This window comes from Thermobia domestica, unplaced genomic scaffold (assembly GCF_964235325.1).
Source record: "Thermobia domestica unplaced genomic scaffold, izTheDome1.hap1.1 HAP1_SCAFFOLD_849, whole genome shotgun sequence".
In the NCBI taxonomy this organism is placed as follows: Eukaryota; Metazoa; Arthropoda; class Insecta; order Zygentoma; family Lepismatidae; genus Thermobia; species Thermobia domestica.
The window spans coordinates 46,076-67,559 of NW_027656559.1; the positions used below are offsets into that span (position 1 = coordinate 46,076).

General features: G+C 38.1%; 1 protein-coding gene across 1 annotated transcript in view; it reads right to left on the minus strand.

Annotated features, from left to right (window-relative positions):
• LOC145677413 (UBX domain-containing protein 6-like) overlaps positions 1-19,318 on the minus strand; it is a 38,071-nt gene extending 18,753 nt beyond the window's left edge. The window contains exons 1-5 of the mRNA XM_081747911.1: positions 19,206-19,318; positions 12,396-12,765; positions 6,550-6,704; positions 4,691-4,818; positions 1,477-1,722 (exon numbers count right to left, since the gene is read on the minus strand). Coding sequence (XP_081604037.1) covers positions 1,477-1,722; positions 4,691-4,818; positions 6,550-6,704; positions 12,396-12,622 — 756 coding nt within the window. The 5' untranslated portion in view covers positions 12,623-12,765; positions 19,206-19,318. The remainder of the gene's footprint in view (positions 1-1,476; positions 1,723-4,690; positions 4,819-6,549; positions 6,705-12,395; positions 12,766-19,205) is intronic.
• Positions 19,319-21,484: the final 2,166 nt, after the last annotated feature.

A 21,484-nucleotide genomic window follows, 5' to 3' on the forward strand; every position in this document is an offset into this window, starting at 1 on the left:
AATCACACATTATTGGGTACACTCAGCAAAAGTAATGAAACTTTGCAAATAGCATTCTACAATAAAAATATTTTCTTGAGATGTTATTGGAATAAATGCATGATCTTTTAAAACCAATATTTATTAACGCAAAAAGTGAAAAACTGACTGACTGGAGCGGGACTCGGACCCAGAACCTCCGGCATACTGTGCCGATGCGTTAACCACTACGTCACTCAGTCCGCTTCCCAGAGTCCGGTTCAGTCAGTCACTTTTTCACTCTTTGCGTTAAGAATTCGCACCTACAGAGGATTTGGCATGTAAAATAAAAAAAAATAAAATAAAATAAAATAAAATAAAAATCGGTTGTTCCTTCCTTTCATTAATATATACGAACTCATAACCGTCATAAGGTGCTCGGTATAAGGGACACAGGATTGACCAATCATAGGAGAAATCTGTGGTACAACCTACGTGGTCCGAGATGAGAACTCCGACTTCGAAAGTGAGAAAATGAGGGTCTGTTCTGGGAAGCGGATTGGGTAACGTAATGATTAACGCACCAGCACGGTATGCCAGAAGTCTCGGGTTCGAGTCCTGGTTCAGTCAGTCATTTTATCAATTTCTGCGTTCAATTCGCAGCAATAGAGGATTTGGTGTGTAAAATTAAAAAAAAAAAAAAAAAAACATTGTTTCCTCCTTATATTAGTACATACAACATTTACTATTTTTTTTTCGACGAACAATTGAAAATAAATTAAAGAACTCAAGCTATTAATGTAGCCAACTTATAAGTCACATGCAAAGAATAAGATTTTACACTGTGGGCTTAATTTCATTGATTACAAGGAGACCATCATCAGTACCGAAACCTACCTTCCAATTAGGACACATTGAGTACAGACAAAAATATGGATTACTGAGAAATGAAACCGAAGGTTGAATGTTACGAAGTTGGAAAGAATGTACGGTACATTTATTTGTATTTTTCACAGTCATTTGCACACATATTCCTGAAGACAGTTATAGTATATATTAGTTATTGAGACTCCTTAAATGTGTGTAATAAAATAAGTAAGTAAAACCACGTTAAAAATGGCATAACATTTAGTACCAGAAGAGAGTTTGAGATAGCGAACTTCTTTCATGGTGGAATCAGGGAACATAAAGGTGAGTGTGAAAGAAGTTGGTAAACCCTGCTCGGAGAAATGTCTCTGCTTATCATGTTTAGGAATTGTTGAATGCCCGCGAAGTATAATTTAAAATCCTGTACAACACAATTTATGATCATACAAAGTGAGCTCCCTCTCTGGTGTGGAAGATAATGCTTCGAACGCCGATAGGAAAGTGTACAGTTCGGATCCCACCTTAAGTATTATTTACAGACTTAGTGCTTAAAACGGGGTAAACCTCCAAACAGAGAGACAAGGCTTTAAAATAGTAACTATCACAACTAGAATAAAGAACCTCAGTATACATATGAAACAGAACACTCACCTGCAAATCTTCTATTCTATCCAATTTGTTTTCAGGAAAAACTAAGAACTGATCCTCACCATCCTGGTATGGAAGATTACACAGCTCAAAGCCAGCAGCAAGTAAAAATTCACGAGCGCCTTCCACAGGAGATACTCGCTCTTGGAAAACTTTGTTAGATACTCGGATCTTCCTGTACTTTTCTTCCGTTGGGTTATTCCATATGTTCTCCAAATATTTACACAGTGTTTCTACACATGTCTCTACCTACAATATAAAGGGCATATATAAGTACTATTGAACTATATCCTAATGGAGAAAACAGGTAGTAAGCAAGTACACATACAAATTATACCCGGCACGAACAATAATTTGATTCACTCGTTAATGCACAGGCCATACCACTATAATTAGAAACGTAAAATTTGGGCAGAACACTTCCTTCCTTTCATGAAAGCTTTTTTTTATTTATTTATTTTTTATTTATTTATTTTTTTAAGTTACTACCAAAAGAGAAGAGACTCAAATTTTTGCCAAGAACAGACCATCTCACGAATCCTTGAAATTAAGGAGATTAATTTCGGCATATAAACTCCTCAAACAACTGAATAAGTGTTTCGGTGTTTTTGAAAACACTATTCTTAAAGGAGAAAAAGGGACCATTTTTCCTTCCGTTTCTCGTTCACATTTCCGTTTCTCTATTCAGAAAATGCCAATGAGAGAATTCGTTCAAATTGGAAGTGTGAAATGGACATTTCCTTTCTGATCAAAAGTTGTAATGTAATGATACCATCATGTAGAACTAGTCTTCAATATAACACATACCAAAAATCTTTAAAAATATTTCTTACTTACGGAGATAAAAGCTTTAAACAATGCAAAGACGCGCTGTTTACGTGATGGCAACAGAAACAAGCTGTTTTGGCGTGATGTCATACGTCAGCTCCCCTCTCTGAGCCGTACTGAAAACCGTTGACACACATATTATAATGTGTAATGAATCTCCATGGTATTATATTACTACAAATATAGCACCACTTTCTGCACCAAAAAACACCTTGAAAAAAAAAAAAATCGCATCCCACTGCGTCCTTTCACTGTTTCTATCATTTACTGTACATATTAGCAGTTGGTCACCACACACCACAGCTAAAATTATTCTCTATTATATAGTATCTTTATTGTTTTAATATATTTCCACAAGGGAAATGCTTTCATGGTCACCACGGTGGTTTGGGTTTGAAGGTAGCTATATAGTGAACAGAGGCAGACAGTTAGTTAGGCTGCCTTAAGAGCATCATGAACAAGAGAACGCACGGAAACTTTTCTTCTCACATAGGCGCCAGTTCTCAAAATTAGGCACTATAATAATACAAATACAATTTGATATATGGGTCTACATATTTTGGATTTAAATTATCTATTCGCCAGGCTTGTACTCCAGTCGCCATAGCTACATGGACTTTTGTATGACAAGAAGACATGTACCTCGTACTTTTTATTTCTTTTTAATCTTTTTTACCCATCCATATTTCTTTTCCATGTTTTAAATTCACTTCGAACTGTTTTTAGCTGTTTTAAACTGGGTTTTCCAAAATCGCTACTTAAAGGAATGCTTTGGTCTGCGGTGAGTACTAGCTTTCTATGTATTTTTCTTTTTATAATTACCACTCGCAATACACAGTAATACATAAACATGTTTGCACATGAATCCGAATTTTTATAGTAAGTGCAATTTTCCACGGAACCCTCGAACACCGCAACCAACAAGACACATATTTGAAGCGGAAGCAGCAAGGAAGCGCAGATCAGGGTAGAAGAAAATGAAATTAAATGAAATCTTTTACGTTTTACGTCCCACGTTTATGCCGGTTAGGCTATAGGGGATGGTGATAATGAGAAAGGAAATGGTGGAGAAATAAAGGTATGAAGAAAGTGGGAGGAAACGAGCGAATCCCGAGAAAACCCAAGTACATGGTGTTTGTTCACCACAAAGCTCACTTGGCACGAGCTAGAATCGAACCAAGGATCTCATGCACCAGAGGTGAACGCTCTACCACTGAACCACCGCGGCCCCAGTAGAAGAGTAGGCAAGACAAGAACAACAGAAGACCGCACAGCATCTTAACCAGTCAGACATCTACTACAGAAAAAAAAAAAAAACTCTGGGTAAGGTAGCAAAAGCGCTAAATGCACTCCCATCCCCCCTTCGAGAGTAGAAAACTGACAAATTTTGATTTGATTGAAGAACACGGGAAAATGTATTTCATCATTTTCGAAAATTCCACTTCTAAATTGGTAAAGGGCCAATTTGTACAATCCTCGAATTTACAGTATTATATTCATTATTTCTTAACCTTCCCATACGAAAAAGGCCACTTATGCAAGTTTCAGAATAAAGCAAACATACTGTAACAAAATTTGGGATATAGTATTTGATCTTAGGGAACAATTGTAATTACAATTATTTTTCCGCTAACAAAGTTGCTTTAGGGCAGTATCGTACCGTAGGGGGAGGGGGAGCGGGATGGTGGCTCCAGTCGCCGAAGTAAGGGGGCACAGATTTCGAGAGGAAAAAAGAAAAGAAGGAAAGAAAAAAAGAGAGGAAAAATTATTTGGAATATTTTAGATCAACAGCAGTATTTTTCAATGTAATGTTTAATTTGATCAGGGTCAGTTTTATACTTTGGGAAGTGGTCCTACAATGTTATTCATGTTAGGAAAATGCTTGTGCACATATATAAAATGGAAGGAAAAAAAAGCAATAAAAAGTGCTGAAAATCAAGGAAAAGTAGTTTTTTTTTTTTTTTTTTTTTTTTTTTTTTTTTTTAACGCATCGCGCCAACCTTGTGGCACTTCGCGGCTGGTCTGTTGACCTCACTCATATGTACGGGGGTGCCGTCGTACTCTCTCGCCCCGGGCGCTGATTTTACACGGCACAGCCCAGCTTTAAGATCAGGGGTACCTACAAGAAGGAAGGCAAAACGCAAAAGTTTTTCATTAAAATTTTGGTAGGCCGAGACAAAAAGTTTTTAACTTACACAAGAACAGTACTTTAAATCAAGACTGCAATAAGGAGGGAGGGTGGGGATACTGAATAACATTAAAACTAGTTCTTTTTTGGGGTGGAACATGCCAGATGAAATTATGGAATTGTATCGGAGAAGGAGAGCGCCTCTGCTAAAAGCAAGGCATGCAAAATATAAATATCTTACGAACATTGCGTATAGCTTACCTTTGATTTGTTTTTGTTAAGCGTATGAATAATCAAACACGACGTCAATCCTGCCTCTTCGTTTAACTGCTCGTACAGGAATTCCCTGATTTTAGACTCCCATTCATCCTTGGATAGAATTTCAGGACCTTGAATCCAAAATAGTACGTATTGTATACATTTTTTATTTTTATTTTGAAACTAATCACTACTATTAAGAAAATAAATATTACGTACGGATATAAGAGGAAGAAATACATACCAAGATAAAAAATATCATCAAGGATAAATAATTCTCAATCACGAGGTGACAATAATGATTGACAAAGTAAAAAGAAATAAAGGGGAAAAAGAAGGAGACGGAACAGAAGTGGGTAATTTCATGCTTAATATAAATAAGGCATAGGAACAATGATACTTCAGAACAGGGTTCAATTTTTTTAATGTAATAAGTTAAAAAAATGTAAAATATGATGGGTTATTTAGGTGCATTTAAAAATGAAAAATTGTCCTGGCTTAAATGTTAAGAAGTTAATATCAACCAAAAATTTAACTGAATTTTATATACTTACTTAAATCAAATAAAGTTCTAAGCAGTAAAAAAATCATTTTTGAGTATGATTTCATAGAATATACACACATCCAAGGAAATTTCAAAAAATAAAATCTCTAAAACATACGAACATGTACAAAATATACCAACCCTTACTGTAGGAAAAAGGAAAAGCAACTTCCGAAATATCGCAGAAGTTTATGTACATTCTCTTACTTGAGGCACAGGAAGGTGTGATAAATTTCAATACAGTTTAAACTTGCCTCAACACTAACAAAATATAGAATTATGAAGAAATTAATTCACAATATCAATAAACCCAGGACCTGAAACTGAAATTCAATTCAGCAACGTCGATATATAGGCCCTAGTCACCCAGCCGCTCTTTTGTATTTATGGTGTAGCTAATGTTTTTCTGTTTATCTAATATTTTCTTTGTTGTTTAGGGTTTTAACGTCTCTTTTCTGCGCGAAGGTTATGTGAGACTTGACCTAAAATTTAGTGTGGAATTCGAGAATCACATGCACCAACCAGATAGTCTCTCGTACCAAAGCTGAGAGCACTCACACTTTCAATTACAATAAAGCTCTGAGTCTGCCAAGTGAACAGTCAGTTTTCTTGATTTTCAATGGTTGGCGATAGGACGTTTGTGAAGTTAAACATGTTTAAGACGGAGAAAAAAGGAAGGGTTTATTGGTTGGTTGGAATTGAGTTTAGCGTCCCTTTCAATATCGAGATTATATAATACGTGGACCTACAACTTAAAGTGTGATCCGAACTACGTGAGCTCCCGTAGGGAATCAAACTCGGGTGTCCTGTGCCGAAGACGCGTACGCTAATCATATGCCACGAGAAGGCTCTAGGAACGAGGAGAAATGTTAAAATACAGCACCTCAAATTTCAGCGTTGAAGAAATACTAAATTCCAATTGATGTTAAGTTTGCTCTTTCGACTCTGAACAGAAAGATATGCACAAGCTACGGGAAGTGATTCGTAACACCAAAACTAGTTAAATGTGTGGCTATGAACATCAGCAAAATGGTACAGTAGGCAGTGTAGGAGACAGAGATAATTTGTGAACATCTTTCTGTTTCGTCCTAATTGTCAGGATTCGATTGCCGATTCCAAGTTGGCACTCCTGTCACTCGTACACGACGCGGAGTTCGACAACATGCAAGAGGACTTTTTGTCTTCTCTTGATGTCACGAATCACCTCCCGGAGTTTGTGCACATCTTTCACGTTCATTCGGTATAAAATTCACAGAGTTTACTTCCGGTCACCCTTTATTAAATACTGTACATGAAAGTTTCTATTATACACACGTACCGATCATAGGGCATCTGAAATACACTCCCGACACTGCCAGCAATGGTGATGCTTCCACATCAACTGTCTCATTCTTCTTCTGACTAGAAGACATAGCAGCCTGACGTTCAGCTTCCAGCTCTCTCTTCACTTGCGCCTTAATGGCCCCATACGAGCTGTTAACAAAAAGACAGAATATTTACTGATGGACAACTATAGAATGCATACTTAATATTCTAAACAAGTTTGCATACTTATACTGAATTATAATACAAAAACGGTTTCAGGCCTTGATCCCCTCTTCCTCGGCATGAGTCTTTCAGATACGCAATTCAACGTATTACATCTTGATAGTAACTCATTAAATTCACTTAGTGCTAAGATTTACTCATCAGTATCTTAAAATAATAATTTTATTTTTTATTTTACATTTGTAACTTAAGTTTAAGAACTCGCTCTCCACAATTAAGACAATCTATAATTACTAGTATAATATGTTCAAATTTCCTGTAAACTAATCAGTTGTAAAACGTTTCCTACTTTGGAAATGTGGAATGATCTGCATAGGATAAGAAAAATTCCAACGTGTCATACGTTCAGTACAATAGCTGAGGGAGTCACAACAAAGAAGAGGCATGTGAAGCCTTAAAACTGTGTTATAATTGATGTAAGAATGTACGAAAAGATGTTTTATCTTTCTAAATATAAACCACAATTTCCTAAACAAGTTGTTGCTCGACGTGTGACCACACTATTTCTTTGTTATTCCTCTACCTAATGATCTTACTTCTTCTTCAAATGAAACAAGGATAAATTTCGAATACGAAAATGCAAAGCTTGAAAACAGATATTGACTTTTAAAGTGCCTTCTTAGATTTCTCACAGCACAATGAATTAAAGACTAAAATAATCCACTGGTTGGAGGTTCATCACTGCAGAAAATGACATGAAATGAAATCGTTAAGTTTTACGTCTCACGTATATGCCAGCTAGGCTAAAGGACAAAATGATGATGAGAAATGAACAAAATGATGGGATTAAGAAAGTGGAACGAAACGAGAGGACTCCGAGAAAACTCACGCACACAGTGTTTGTCCACCACAAAGCTCACTTGGCGCGAGCTGGGATCGAACCACGGATTTCATCACCGCAAAAATAAAACTGCAATCTTATCATATCCTGTGTCAATCTACTCCAGCCAGAATTGTTATTACCCAGTCCGTAAAATTCAACTTTTCCTTAACCTCTCACCGTTTTTCTGATCTATTCAATGGTCTCATTCCCAAAGGTTTCTTAAACAAAATGCTAAGATCATCATATACAGGGTTTTCATAAAGTCTGGACGGATTTAATTTGCTTATAATTTTCATAAAAATGCTCATAATGAAATCAAATAAAGTGCAAACGGTAGCGGAAGGATTAAATTTTTAGTTGGCAACACTGTTAGATAAGCGGCAACTCTGAAAACGTTGAGAGAGGGAGAGGGAGGGCAAGGGTCAGTTTCTTACCAAATTCCATCCATTGTTGTTTCAATGCGACTTCTGGCTTTGGGGTCATGTGAAAACGGAAGTTTATGCAAACGCTGTGAGTGGATTCCAGCGTCGCCTACGCTAATGTGTGGACGTAAATGGCGCCCAGTTGGAGGTGTGGCGGTGAATGAACTGAGCTGGTGCAGATTACAGGTAAAAATTTAATCCTTCCGCTACCGTTTGCACTTTATTTGATTTTAATATGAGCATTTTTATGTGAATTATAAGCGAATTAAATCCGTCCAGACTTTATGAAAACAGTGTATATTTTCCATAACACGCTCTGCCATCTTAAATCCCTTGATTTTATTATTCTTTGATGCATACCTACTGCATAGTTCTGCGTTATGTATAATGTAACGGTCCGAAGCTGTTATTTTTTTTTAACGCTTTGTTTAATTGTATCTCTCTCTTGTTTACATTTGCATTTTTGTTTCGTTCACTAATTTTCTATTTATAAGCAATTTCTACTTGTGTCTACTAATTTGTTAATCTGTACTACACTTCTTCAATTATAAAACTCAATGTTATTTAATTGGAGGACGGATGGACAATTTATCGGCGCTAAGCCCAAACGTTTATGTATGTATGTCTTTGCTAACTGTAATTTTGTCAGTTCCTCCGATTTCTTCTAAATTCATATAGTAATATTTACATAAATCTGCTATTTTTGACTACCGAAACTGTTCATGATTGTAATGTCTATTTTTATTCTATTCATGCAAAAACTCGGTTGTTATATACTTTGAAGTAATACCTTGTTAGTCCGTCCGAATTTTAACAAAGTGAGTTATAATTCAACAAATTATTTCTGATTTGATATATATATATATATATATATATATATATATATATATACAGATGGTGATCAGAAAAATAGAAACACCTGTAGTTGGCAACACGTCAGATGTATGGGTTGGCAGTGGTGTCGTGGCGCCCGCAGCGCCGGACCGCTGGTGGTGGTGTGTTAGGTCGGTCTCCATACTACGTCAGGTGCAGTGGAACAGCAGTGTCCAGTGGCTGCAGCAGACGGAGGTAGTGTAAAATGAGAGACCCCTCAGATTTTCAAAGAGGGCAAATTGTTGGTACGCGGTTATGTGGAGTGAGTGTGACGGCAGTGGCTACTGTGTTAGGTGTGTCGCGCGGGGCAATGTCGAAGGTGATGACGGCCTACACAACACACGGGAAAACCACATCGGGGAAGCGGAACAGTGGGCGGAAGAAAATCATGAGTGACAGGTCACGCCGGGTATTAAAGCGCATTGTCACGCAGAACCGTCGTGCCACTGCGGAGCAAGTGACGGAGGAACTCAATCAGCACCTCCCTCACCCTGTTTCGACAATCACAGTCCGCCGCGAATTACATGACACGAACTTACGGGGTCGTGTTGCACGGGGCAAACCGCTCATCAGGGACCATAACGCTTTCGCACGCCGCAAATGGTGCCGCGACCATGCAACTTGGACCGTTGAGGACTGGAAATGTGTGATATGGTCGGATGAGTCATCCTTCACCCTATTCCCAACCACGAGCCGTGTTTATGTGTGGAGAACGCCCAAAGAAGCTTATGATCTGCAGTGTCTCCGCCCAACTGTGAAACATGGAGGCGGCTCGGTGATGCTGTGGGCCGCCATATCATGGTTTTCATTGGGTCCTGTGGTCACACTTAGCGGACGAATCACTGCCAACGATTATGTCGCAATTTTAGGAGGCCACTTGCATCCTATGGTCCGGATGTTGTTCCCGGACAATGACGCCATCTTCCAGGATGATAATGCACCCATTCACACAGCTGGCGTTGTCCCCGGACAATGACGCCATCTTTCAGGATGATAATGCACCCATTCACACAGCTGGCATTGTTCCAGCGTGGTTTGAGGAACATCGGGATGAAGTTCAACACCTCCCCTGGCCCGCCCAATCCCCAGATCTTAACATAATTGAACATCTGTGGTCCGTCTTGGAAACACGACTCCGGCGACGATTTCCACCTCCATCCTTTCTCACAGGACTGGCCGATGCCCTGCACGAGGAATGGTGTAAAATTCCACTTGCTACCATTCACGACCTCTATGCCTCCATCCCACGTCGCATCAAAGCTGTTCTGAAGGCGAAAGGTTGTCCGACTCCATATTAATCTGGTAAGTTGGAAGTTCATTCAGGTGTTTCCATTTTTCTGATCACCATCTGTATATATATATATATATATATATAACGAACTTTATAATAAATCCAAGACTATATTTGTTTATACTATATTGACTTTCTGCTAAGGGCTATCTTTATCTGAAAATGTAGGTGTAATTGAAGAGTGATCCTAGCACCGAGGAACTGATTGCTGATAATCCTAAAATACCTGAATAAGTAATTTATATGTATATTTTTGTTAAATAACCTGTATTGTGTATATAGGAAAGACGTTCGGAAACATATTTCATACTCTACTTAACAACTTCACGACCGGACTAGACCTGTTCCGTTTACTAGACAATCTAATACTAAAAAACTTGTAACTGTTCAGCATATACTCCCAATTTATTCTGTACGCAAGTTAACGCAACGACTTCGTGAATTCGACGAAACAATGATAATTCGATGTTACACAAATATATACAAGGTGTTCATGAATTCTGTACCATAATTTAGGAGGCGATTCTAACAAGCACGGTTTGAAAAGGCCTCCTTTTGGAGTTATAAACCGCCGGAACTGCGAAACATGGCGTTTTGAAACGCCCTTATTTCAAAGTTATGGGATCTCCTGGAGGCGTTCAAGGAATTACATAGGAACTAGTATGCACTCTATCTAACTATCAATATTTCACAATCCTCTGGTTCTCGCGCAACAGCACCAAATACTAATCCATTTCTAGCTAAAATGTCCAAAAGGAGACAAAACTCGGTCACTGAAATTTCAGCAATATGATTAATAAATATATTACGAAAAAAGTAACAAAACCTACTTGCTTCTTTCAAATATAACTTACGTATGATTCAGGGTTGGCTGGTTTAAACCAGCTGGTTTTTTCAAAAAAAACCAACTGGTTTAAACCAAAAAACGAAAGATGTTCGTAAAAGTGTAAGTGTTCGTAAAATCTTGATGAACACACATTTGTGGGTTATCACATTTCACTCCCGTATACTATTCGTATTATATTCAGACCTAAATTCCCCATTCACTACTCAAAAAGATTATACTACAAAAGCAACTTTTTTTTATATAAGTTTATAAATGTTTGTTTTGTGATTCTTTGTAGTTGTTATTATTATGTAATTGCAATCGAAGAAAAATTCTAAATATTGTTTCGTCTCAATGTTTACTATTGATAAAATACATCGAAATGCCGTACTTTTCGTGTGTGTGTGTGTGGGGGGGGTCATACAGACTCCACGAGAGGTATTTAGTGAAATGAGAAGTATCTTTGGTATCTATTTATGTATAAATGAAATGAAATCTTTTGAGTTTTACGTCCCACGGTTATGCCGGTTAGGCTAAAGGAGACGATGATGATAAGTAATGAATGAAATGGTGAAATGAAGAAAGTGGGAGGAAACGGGAGAACTCCAGAAAACCCACGCACACGATGTTTGTCCACCACAAAGTTCACTTGGTGGGGGTTGGGATCGAACCCGGGACCCCAAGCACCAGAGGTGAACGCTCTACCACTGAGCCACCGCGGCTTCTATGTATAAATGAGTCTGAGCCTAAATGGACTCAAATAATTCTTATCTTTATTCACTTTTCTTACTGATATGCAAATTAAGTCGTCGTATTTCTTTAATTTGGACCAATAAAAGTCGTTGTTAACTAACTTGAACTAAATTAGTTCTTCTGTACTCCGTAGTACTTTGAAATTGTCCATATGTAATTCTGTATAATGGTTTCACTTGTGCAACTGTTTATCTTTTTGTCTTTCTGAAATGACTCTTGTCAGTTATATTAAGAAGCATGTAAAGATTAGTACAACGTATTTTTATCAGGATTCCTTCGTGAGAGAGTCGGCAGACGTATCGCATTTGTGGCCAATTAGTCCTGGTTCCGAGTTCAAATGGAGGACAATTTCTCTCGGATGTAACTCGAGCAGTTTTTATTTCGCTTTAAGCTTATGTGACCCCTTCCAACGTAACCCGGCTGTTGCATAATAACATCAAGGCAAAACAAACTTATTTCTGTCCATATATGATATGAATATATAGAGGAAATTATTTAAACCAAATAAACCTGGTTTAAACCAAAAAACCGTTTTTTTTTTTTTTTTTTTTGGTTTTTTCAATAAAAACCATGGTTTTTGCCAACCCTGGTATGATTCGATATAAGTAATAACTTAAGATATACCTACGTGTTAAACCCAGATTTCTCTGCCTTTTGCTCCAAACGAGCCAACGCGGCAGCAGCCGCTTGTCTAGCCTCATCGGAAGGAGCATTTCGATTACTAGAAACAGATGTTCTAGGAGAATCTGAAGCCTTAGGTGCAGGTCTTTCTTCACTTAAACGATGACCAGGACCAGCCAATTTGAATTTGGCATCTGCTTTTTTCTTTTCAAAAAACTTGCGGATCGCCGCCATGGTTGTGCTACCTTTTAGTTATTTCACGATCAGCAACGAAAAACAGAGATTGAATAAATAAAATCACACTCTTGGAGAATGTTCTTTTGGAAGCTTTAGTTCTGAAGCACCTTTTGCTAAATCTTCAAAGGACTTCGTAGAAGCTGAAATAAAGAGAAAAACGGATGAGAATGCTGCATCTACAATATTATGCTTATTGTATTAATAGCATACATTCACAGGTAAGCAAAGAAATTTTTTCATCAGAAGAAATACTAGTGAGTGAAATCGAGTATTCATTATTCTAGATTGGATTCTCTGATAAGCTTTAAGTGGTTGGGCATGAACATGTAACATGCTGTATGTACATAGATGACTTACCTAACATATTTTCATTCTCTTTAACTAATATTTTGCTTCTTGTTGATGACCAGAGCCCAGATCTTGTTGACCTAAAATTTTCTAAAAAGTAACCTATAAAATGACACAAATTCCTGTAAAATGACCCTAAAATTCACAAAAATTGACCTTAAAATTTGCGATTTTTTAAAACGTTTGTTCCGTTAAACACTGTCATTTTTTGAATATCTATTAGATTTTAAGTAAAATTTTTCACTCTTTCTCAAAAGTTCTGTTTCAGTTAGTTGCAGTCTATTGATCAGTGTATTGTACGACATTGTACGTACTGAAAGCGTCAAATCACTAACGAAGCACACTATGAAGCATACTTAAAGAATAGAAATTCGCAAGTGTAGACTGTGTACATGAGAATAATAGATAAAAACCCTGTTTAAAATCTTTGTACGTCTTCTAATCCATTTTTAGTTATTCACGTGATCACATTCTTTGTGGTCAATAATCCAAAACCATCTGTTTGACCACCTACCAACCCCCAACTCTCGTCAACCAACTGCAGCTTAGTGTTCATTAACTTTTTAGGAATGCAGTTTTCCACCCCAATAGTCAGGAAGCAGGAAAAGAGATGGCTTCGTATTTTTCAAATCCGTAAACAGTGTTCATTTTAAAATTTCCTTATGTAGAAGAAAGACTAAAATGACCATAAGTGACCTGAAAGTTACCTTAAAATATTAAAAAATGACCTGAAAGTTCAAAACGGCAAAAAGTGACCAAAAGTTGACCCTAAAACAATATACTTTTAGAACCTTGAGTTGACGGATAACGTTTTTGTTTGAAGTTGCCTTATCCTGTGCGTAACAGAAAAAAGTTGACTTGTCAACAAGATCCGGGCCCTGTTGATGACTGTAAACTCTTTAGTCATTAATTGTGTAGGTGATGCATTTTCATTGCAAGCTGACATAGATATGTTAAGTAACTGGTGCTCTAACTGGAATCTGTCTTTAAATCTAATCTACCCTTTCTATATCTTTAAAAAACAATGTACTTCCCCAGATTCATATGATATCGACCACATTCAGGGCTATGAAACTACTTGGTCTACTTTTTAGATTTCCTGAAATACAAGGTCTTTCTGCCCTTACGATGTGTTATAAGGCTTTTATTTTCGCACTCATTGAATATTGTTCACATGTATGGAATATGGCAGTACCTACTAATTTATCTCGCACTGACTCGGTCCTAAACTACTTACTTGCCAGATTTAGAATTCTTGAATTACGTGACCACTCAAGACAGGAATTAATGTCTTTAATGGAACTATGTACCCCTGACAAACGACGCCGCGTTCCTGATTTGCTTTATCTATATAAGATTATCAATGGTAAAATTGATTCTGAGTTCTTACTATCGCAAAATAACGTTAAGGGGTCCTCAACTCGTTCTCTTCATTTGATAGCTTACGAGACACCTAGGTTATCAATTGTTAAGCGCTCCTTGCTTCCCACACTACCGCACGATTACAATACTGCTTCAACAGATCTTAACATTTTTACTTCTGAACAAAACTTTAAAACTCAACTGAAGAGAATATTGCATATTGAGAAGTGAACCTTCTTTTATTTGTATTTGTTTTGTTAGTTTATTTTTTTCTTCATTCTGTGATTTTATCTTATATATATATATACATTGTAATGTCCCACGTGATGTGGTAAACAAACATTTCCACACGACAGTGTTTACAAACACCACCACGTGGTTTGGCAAGAAGATTTTACACCAGATGGATCTACAATCACTTGCAGACGACGGCTTCTAACCCCTCCCACGGAGCAGAAGACAACATCGGAGCAGTAGCGCCACCGCCACCCAAGGAACGCTATAAATTGGATGAACCACGGTAATTCTGTACCAGATTTTCCTCACATCTAGAAATTTTTCCTGGACAGAGGAGAGAGTCTGTGGGAGATTGCTAATCGATAAGATTCCTGCCTTTCACAGAAGAATTATACAAGAAGATGTGCTTTGCTGAAGAAGACGCTGTGACACACCGGGAGACCTTGCGGTGTTAACGAAGGTGTGCTCACGAGAATCTGCTCTTTAAAGAGTACTATTAGAGAAGAGTTTTACGTGCTTAATAAAGATAAAATTCTACAACACACACCGCTTCCTGAAGAAATAAGCATTGTTTTCCGTCGGCTGGACCCCCTATTGTTAGTCAAGCTTCGCGCTGGCCATATAGGTTGTACACCCTTTGGCGACAGTCGGCTGACGGGAACGCAATATTATCTCTTTGGGATAGCATAGAGAGGCACTGCACACTAAATTAGAGAAAACCTATCCCTGACAAGTTCTATACCATAACTCAAAACTAGAAGTTCGGCCCTTTTTAGAGCCATGCCGAGACCAAGGAAGACGACGCCAACAAGACGACCACCTGAAGATGACAAAGTGTCCCAACTAGAAGCAGATGAGTTCAGTAAATTCCTTCCCGTGACCATTATGAAAGTTTACGGATTATATACTTAACGAGACATATTCAGAATCACAGAGAGGAAGATGCACCGCAACCAGTTTAAGATAGAACACATCCAGGACCAAGATTATAATGTGTACTTCAAATCAGAAGTTGCAAGGACATTTTCCTGAAGATCTTTATGAATGCAGACTCTGCTACAATCTTCAGATCTCTGTCAAAAATAGTGGACAAGCAGAACACCCAGCATAAAGAAACTTCTCCAACACCAGAGACAAAACCAGTTGAAACTGCACAGGAAGAGAAACCAGAGAACATACAGGTGAAAGACCAACGGTCCGGCTCTTATGAGGGCCACTCAAGCACACAGGTGAAAAACCAACACACACAGGTGTTGAAACCACACACCAGCGAGATAACCGGCTCTTATAAGGACCAGGGGAAAACACACAGCCAGAAAAAAACAGCTACTAAACCAGGAGAAAAGAAGAATCAACAAAAAGAAGACATGCAAAGAAACCAGGACAAAGAGGATGACTTCCAGGAGGTGACAAGGAGAAACAGAAAAGCAAAGAAGAAGGAACACCAAAACCAAACTCCAGAATCCAACCACATAGAAGACAAAAGAAATCCACAGCAAGAAACCACATATACTTGTGTGATCAAAGGAGTATCCACATCTATGGATATTTCACAAATCCAAGAGGCCCTAATGAATGAAAACATCCGCTTCACAAGCATAATCCGGATCCAAACAGCTAAGGGACCAGCACCGATGATTTGACTGTTCTCCAAACACCCAGAAGATGTAAACCGCCTCACTACATATGGACTCAAAACCCAAAGAAGACACTACAAAATAGAGAACTCAAAACTGCAACCAAGACCGATGCCCTGCTGGAACTGCTACCAGAATGGGCATCGCCGCCTGCACTGCACAGCACAGCGTGTATGCTTCCGGTGTGGGGACTCACATAAAGAAGAATGTAAAAACCCAACAAATAAGAGCTTTTGCACAACTTGTAAGTCAAAGACCCACAGAACAGGAAGCAGCAGTTGTCCATCCTGACCAATGGCTCCCAAACAACAAAAATTCACAGCCTTCATATACGAAGAGGAAAACCAACCCAGCGGCCTTGTTCAGAGCCACAACACCATACAGCACGAACCAGCACTATCAGATACGCAGCAGCAGAGTTCACCACAGCCAGCATAGGACCACATCCAAGAAGCAATAGAAATAGCAACAAACAAGATTATAACATGGATTACTTCAGTTCTAACCATCTCAGCACCTGTACACAATCATCAGAAGATACTGGACGCCGTACAAGCAACCACCAAGAAGATCTTTCGAAAACCATAAACGCTCTCACAACAAGCGGGAAACTTCACATCACAAGGCCAACATATGCCCAGAAAATAAAACAACCAGCTAACTCAAAACCAGCCACAACCACTGACGGAAACAACCAGAGAAGAACGGAAGTCAGGCCTTAAATAACATGCAGTAGTAGCAGCGGAGGAGAATACATGGTGAAGAAGTAGCTGCAGCCTGCAGACCGATGATGACCAAAAGCACAGATGACGGACCACACAAACAGCCAAATTGCATGCTCAAAAAATAACAACAAGCCCCACTAACAAAACACCTCCCAACTACAGACTACACAGATAGGTTATTTAACTTAATTTATTACTACAGACTTGTTTACATGGATTTTTGCCACCCTGCGGTTGTGATTTTGCCATGTAAATTCTATTGCATGCAGCATGACCGATACAGGGTTTTTTCCCTGGTTTCCAGGTTTTTTATCCCTCTATCAAGACAATAAAATCTTCTTTCGCGCTTTCCTATCTTCTATTTTACCTTCTTTCTTTCTATTTACACTTTATCTACAGATACGCGAGTAAATGTCTTTCGAAAAAGATAGAAACCGCGAGACACACCCACCGACAGCAGCTTTAGGTTACTAACTGCATGGGGGAGAGGCATGTAGAATGTTGGTTGATGCCTTACCCACTATCCAGGGCGCGGGCTTTCCCGAGGGGCGTCCTTATTTAACTTTTTTGTTTCTGTTTCAATTCTGTACCAGTTTTCTGGTGACTCTCCTATTGTTTGCTTCGGAACATTAGGAGTAACCTAACCCCAGGGCCTCTAGTCTGCTTCGGGACAACGCCTATCCTTTCTCCTGGCTTAGCCTGCTTCGGGGCTCTATTGGCCATTTAACTTTCCCTCTGCTTCCATCGGAGCATAGGGTGCCTAATTCCACTCTGCTTCGGGGCTCTGTGGAGATCCTGTCTGCGACCTTACGGTCAAGGACTACCTGTAATTTACCTTGTAAATTAGAAGAGATTACTTGTATAGTATTTTGTAAAAATGCTTTTATAGTGAGAAATTTTATAATACAAGTCGGTAGTGGGAGTTGATTCCCGACACTATTTTTAATAACGCTCTACCTATACCTATATGGGACAAAGTTTTACAATATTGATCAGTTTCAGCCAATTGGCCTTTTGCTGTATAAAACTTAATGAATGAAGAAGTAAATAAATAAATATCGGCTTCTTTCTATACGAGCTTCAACACGCACAAAGTGGGTGCAGTGTAAATGTAAGATGAAGGATACTCGTAACCAGTGGCATATACAGGAAGGGGTACCGGGTTTTAACACCTCCGCGATTGGAGCTCGTATTGTAGGGAAGTGTGTGTCGACTGGGTATTTCGAAATTCGCAGGTATGTATTTTCCCCACTATCCTCGTATATGCGTATGCTCCGCGTCGCTAACGCGCTTGCTTCCTACGGACGCACCCCGTCGCTCTGCTCAGACCCATTCGTGCTTTTAGTGGCCACCTAGCACAAGTTGATTCTTGGTTTATGCATTAGCTCCTCATTTAATGCATGCTTTGCAAGAAGAAACCGGAACATGCAATAAATGTGTGAAAATTTGGTAGCGCCGCCTGTTCGAGTAATGCTCCCCCTTCATCTAACCCTCACCCCATATACAAACAAATGAAGGGTACAAGGGAAAAGCACACTAAGTCCAAATTATATGATTTTGAGATATTTATCCCTTCAGACAGCTAAAGGCGGCATCTTGCCAAAAGTATAGCAACTGCGAAAGTAATAGTTTGATCCAATTTTCTAAACGATTAAAGAAATCCCATATAAGAAGGAACCCGCATTGCCCATGCTTTAAAACCGCTCCTGAAAAGATTTACAAAATGTAACTTGGCGTCTTTTTACCCTGTTCAAGACAGAGAATCTGGAAGCTTGAAAATAATAATAAGAAAAACACACTACCTATGATATCTACACGAAAGAACATACGGCTTGTGTATAGCCCGCTCCCCCCAGTTCTTTGTCATCGGAACTGGAAGAGTCAGTACTACTACTACTTATATCGAGAACAGAACGCAACCAACCCCTGCGGGGCTTCTAACCCGTTCCTACTACTATTGCTACTAACTACCACCACTACTACTACTATTGCTACTAACTACTACTGCTACTATTACTACTACCGCTACTAAAGCTACTACTACTACTCATACTAAAGCTTCCTTACCGCAAGATTTACATCTTAAATCTTTATAACATGCGATTCCGATTCATTATGAACTAGTATGAATCGTTAGAATCACTATGATTCGTTAAAAATCACTGGGGGGAGCGGGCTATACTCAATCCGAACATACTACAACAGTCATCAATATCTACAAATGGGTCATGTTCCATAATAATTAAAAAGATTTACCGTATTGAAACTTACAACATTAAAAATACACAAGCAACACTTTTCCTCAGCACTGACAAGTTCAACTATAAACAATCATCACATGACACTGAGCTGACTTATGAGCTAATTAAATTACGGTTAGGAGGAGGAGCTATGCTAATTACTATCTATAGAAGCACCTACTACAAAAAGTTAATTACTATATCCTACCTGGTTTCATAAATTTCTCCGATATTTTGTTACCATAAACTTTCCAAGCTAAAAATATCAACGAAACATTGGCAAACAATATAAATAGAAAACCTTTCAATAGCTTCAATTGAAAATCGTCAAACGCAAACCAGTGTACTAGGTCTTCGTACACCCTACAGTAAACCGCAGTATCCTCGTCAATATTCTTGTTGGCTTTTAATCCTAATCTTTCGAATACTAAATTATAAATTCCATCTACATAGTAAAATAAAACACCGATAAATGATGAATTTCCCCAATTTACTACGCTCAAAGATGTCATCCCACAAATTGTAGGAACTTCCTTCTGCTTGCTACTGTTCACTGTTCGCTTGACTCAGACGATTACTAATGTACTTTCTTCCCAGTTTACTTCCAACCGACATATTCATTTTGACTTTTGGATAAATCTCAAATGTTAAACATCTTCCGAATAGTACGCTAAGAGAAAACAAATATTCGTAATAGAGAAAATACCTTAGTATGAACTCTATACATTTTCTTAATAAAGTTTTAAGGAGAAAGTGGAAGACTACAGTTGGGCCCTAAATCAGGTGCCACATTTCACTGATACGTTAATTTAACGATCCGAGAATCTAGCAACAATATTCATAATATAATATTTTATAACATCCTTAGAATCTATTTAGGAGTTACATTTGTCTTTGCACTGCGTTGCATTGCGATCTGTAAATTTTGCGAAGATTAATAAAGGATTAGGCCCTAAGATGGCCTGCTTTGGCCCTAAGCAATATTTAAGTATATAAAGAAAAACTTAAAAGGCGAATTAAGACATGAATAGTAATTAATTTCAGCCAATTAAAGAAAAACATTTGGTTACTAACTACTAGTGGCAAACTGTACTTAAATAGTGTAAGCTTGCATTCAGTTTGCTTTATATTGAACATTCTTTAAAATATATTAGTACTCAATAAGAGCGATTGCCCTAAATTAATTTACAACGATTGTTTGCAGTTTATTAGAAATAAATAAATTCATTCCACATATACGAGATATCATCAAAATTTGGAAGTCCACATATTCTTTTTGATATACTGCATTGATATTCTTTTTAATAGTGATGAACTTTATTAAATTTCTTGCACTTTATACGAGACACGGTAACATCACAAACTGTGCATTGAAATTGGTAGGTGACAATTAAGTCACTCCTGGGTTGACATCAAGTTTGGGATAATTTGATGATATTTGAATTGTCCGTGTATTTTTCGGACACAGTGGCAAACCAGTAAGACCAAGGACTTAACACTTCAGTGCAAATTACCTGGACGATCGGAGTCGTGAGCCGAATGATATAACGGAACATTGTAACACTTTGTTGCTAGTAGCTGCAATGCAGGACACACGTATACCCATCATCACTTACGTGTGTAATACCTTCGGGTGCAATTCTGTGTGAGCATGTGAACTAAACAGCTTAGCCCTGTTTTGACTCGATTAGATATATTACTTGCTTTTGTTGGACACTTAGCACAAGTTTGTTTGTGTTTTGTAGATTTTAAGTTTTTTTATGGCACATGTCTGACCATACTTATACTCATAACGGTTATACACTCCTAAAGAGAATCTGCATTCAAGAATTCAGTTCTTTCAAAAAAAAATAATCATAAGTTGTTTTCCTGATGAAAGAACTACAAAAATCATGAATTCGTCTATTGATATGTAAAATAGGATAGAACGATAACCTTAATATGAATGGACACTTTGTTGCATTAATTCCTATGATGGAGTATTCTCAATCACAAATATCATATAACACTCAGGCCCAGGGGGGTGTAGGGGACCGGGCCCCTCCTAAAGTTTTGCTGGCCCCCTAAAATTTTCACGGTAGGCTTGCAAATGATCTATAATATAATGATGAACTATAATGTTATTGGATCGCCCCCACCCCTAAGTTCAGCTGGCCCCCCTACATTTTTCGGCTGGCTACCGGCCTAATACCACTTAAAACTAAACCTATACAAGCTTATTATTTTATTTTTCCTGGGGTTTTGAAAAACTTCAGTGAATACGAATCGATGATAATTTTGTCAATGAATTACTGAGTTTGGCCACTCTGT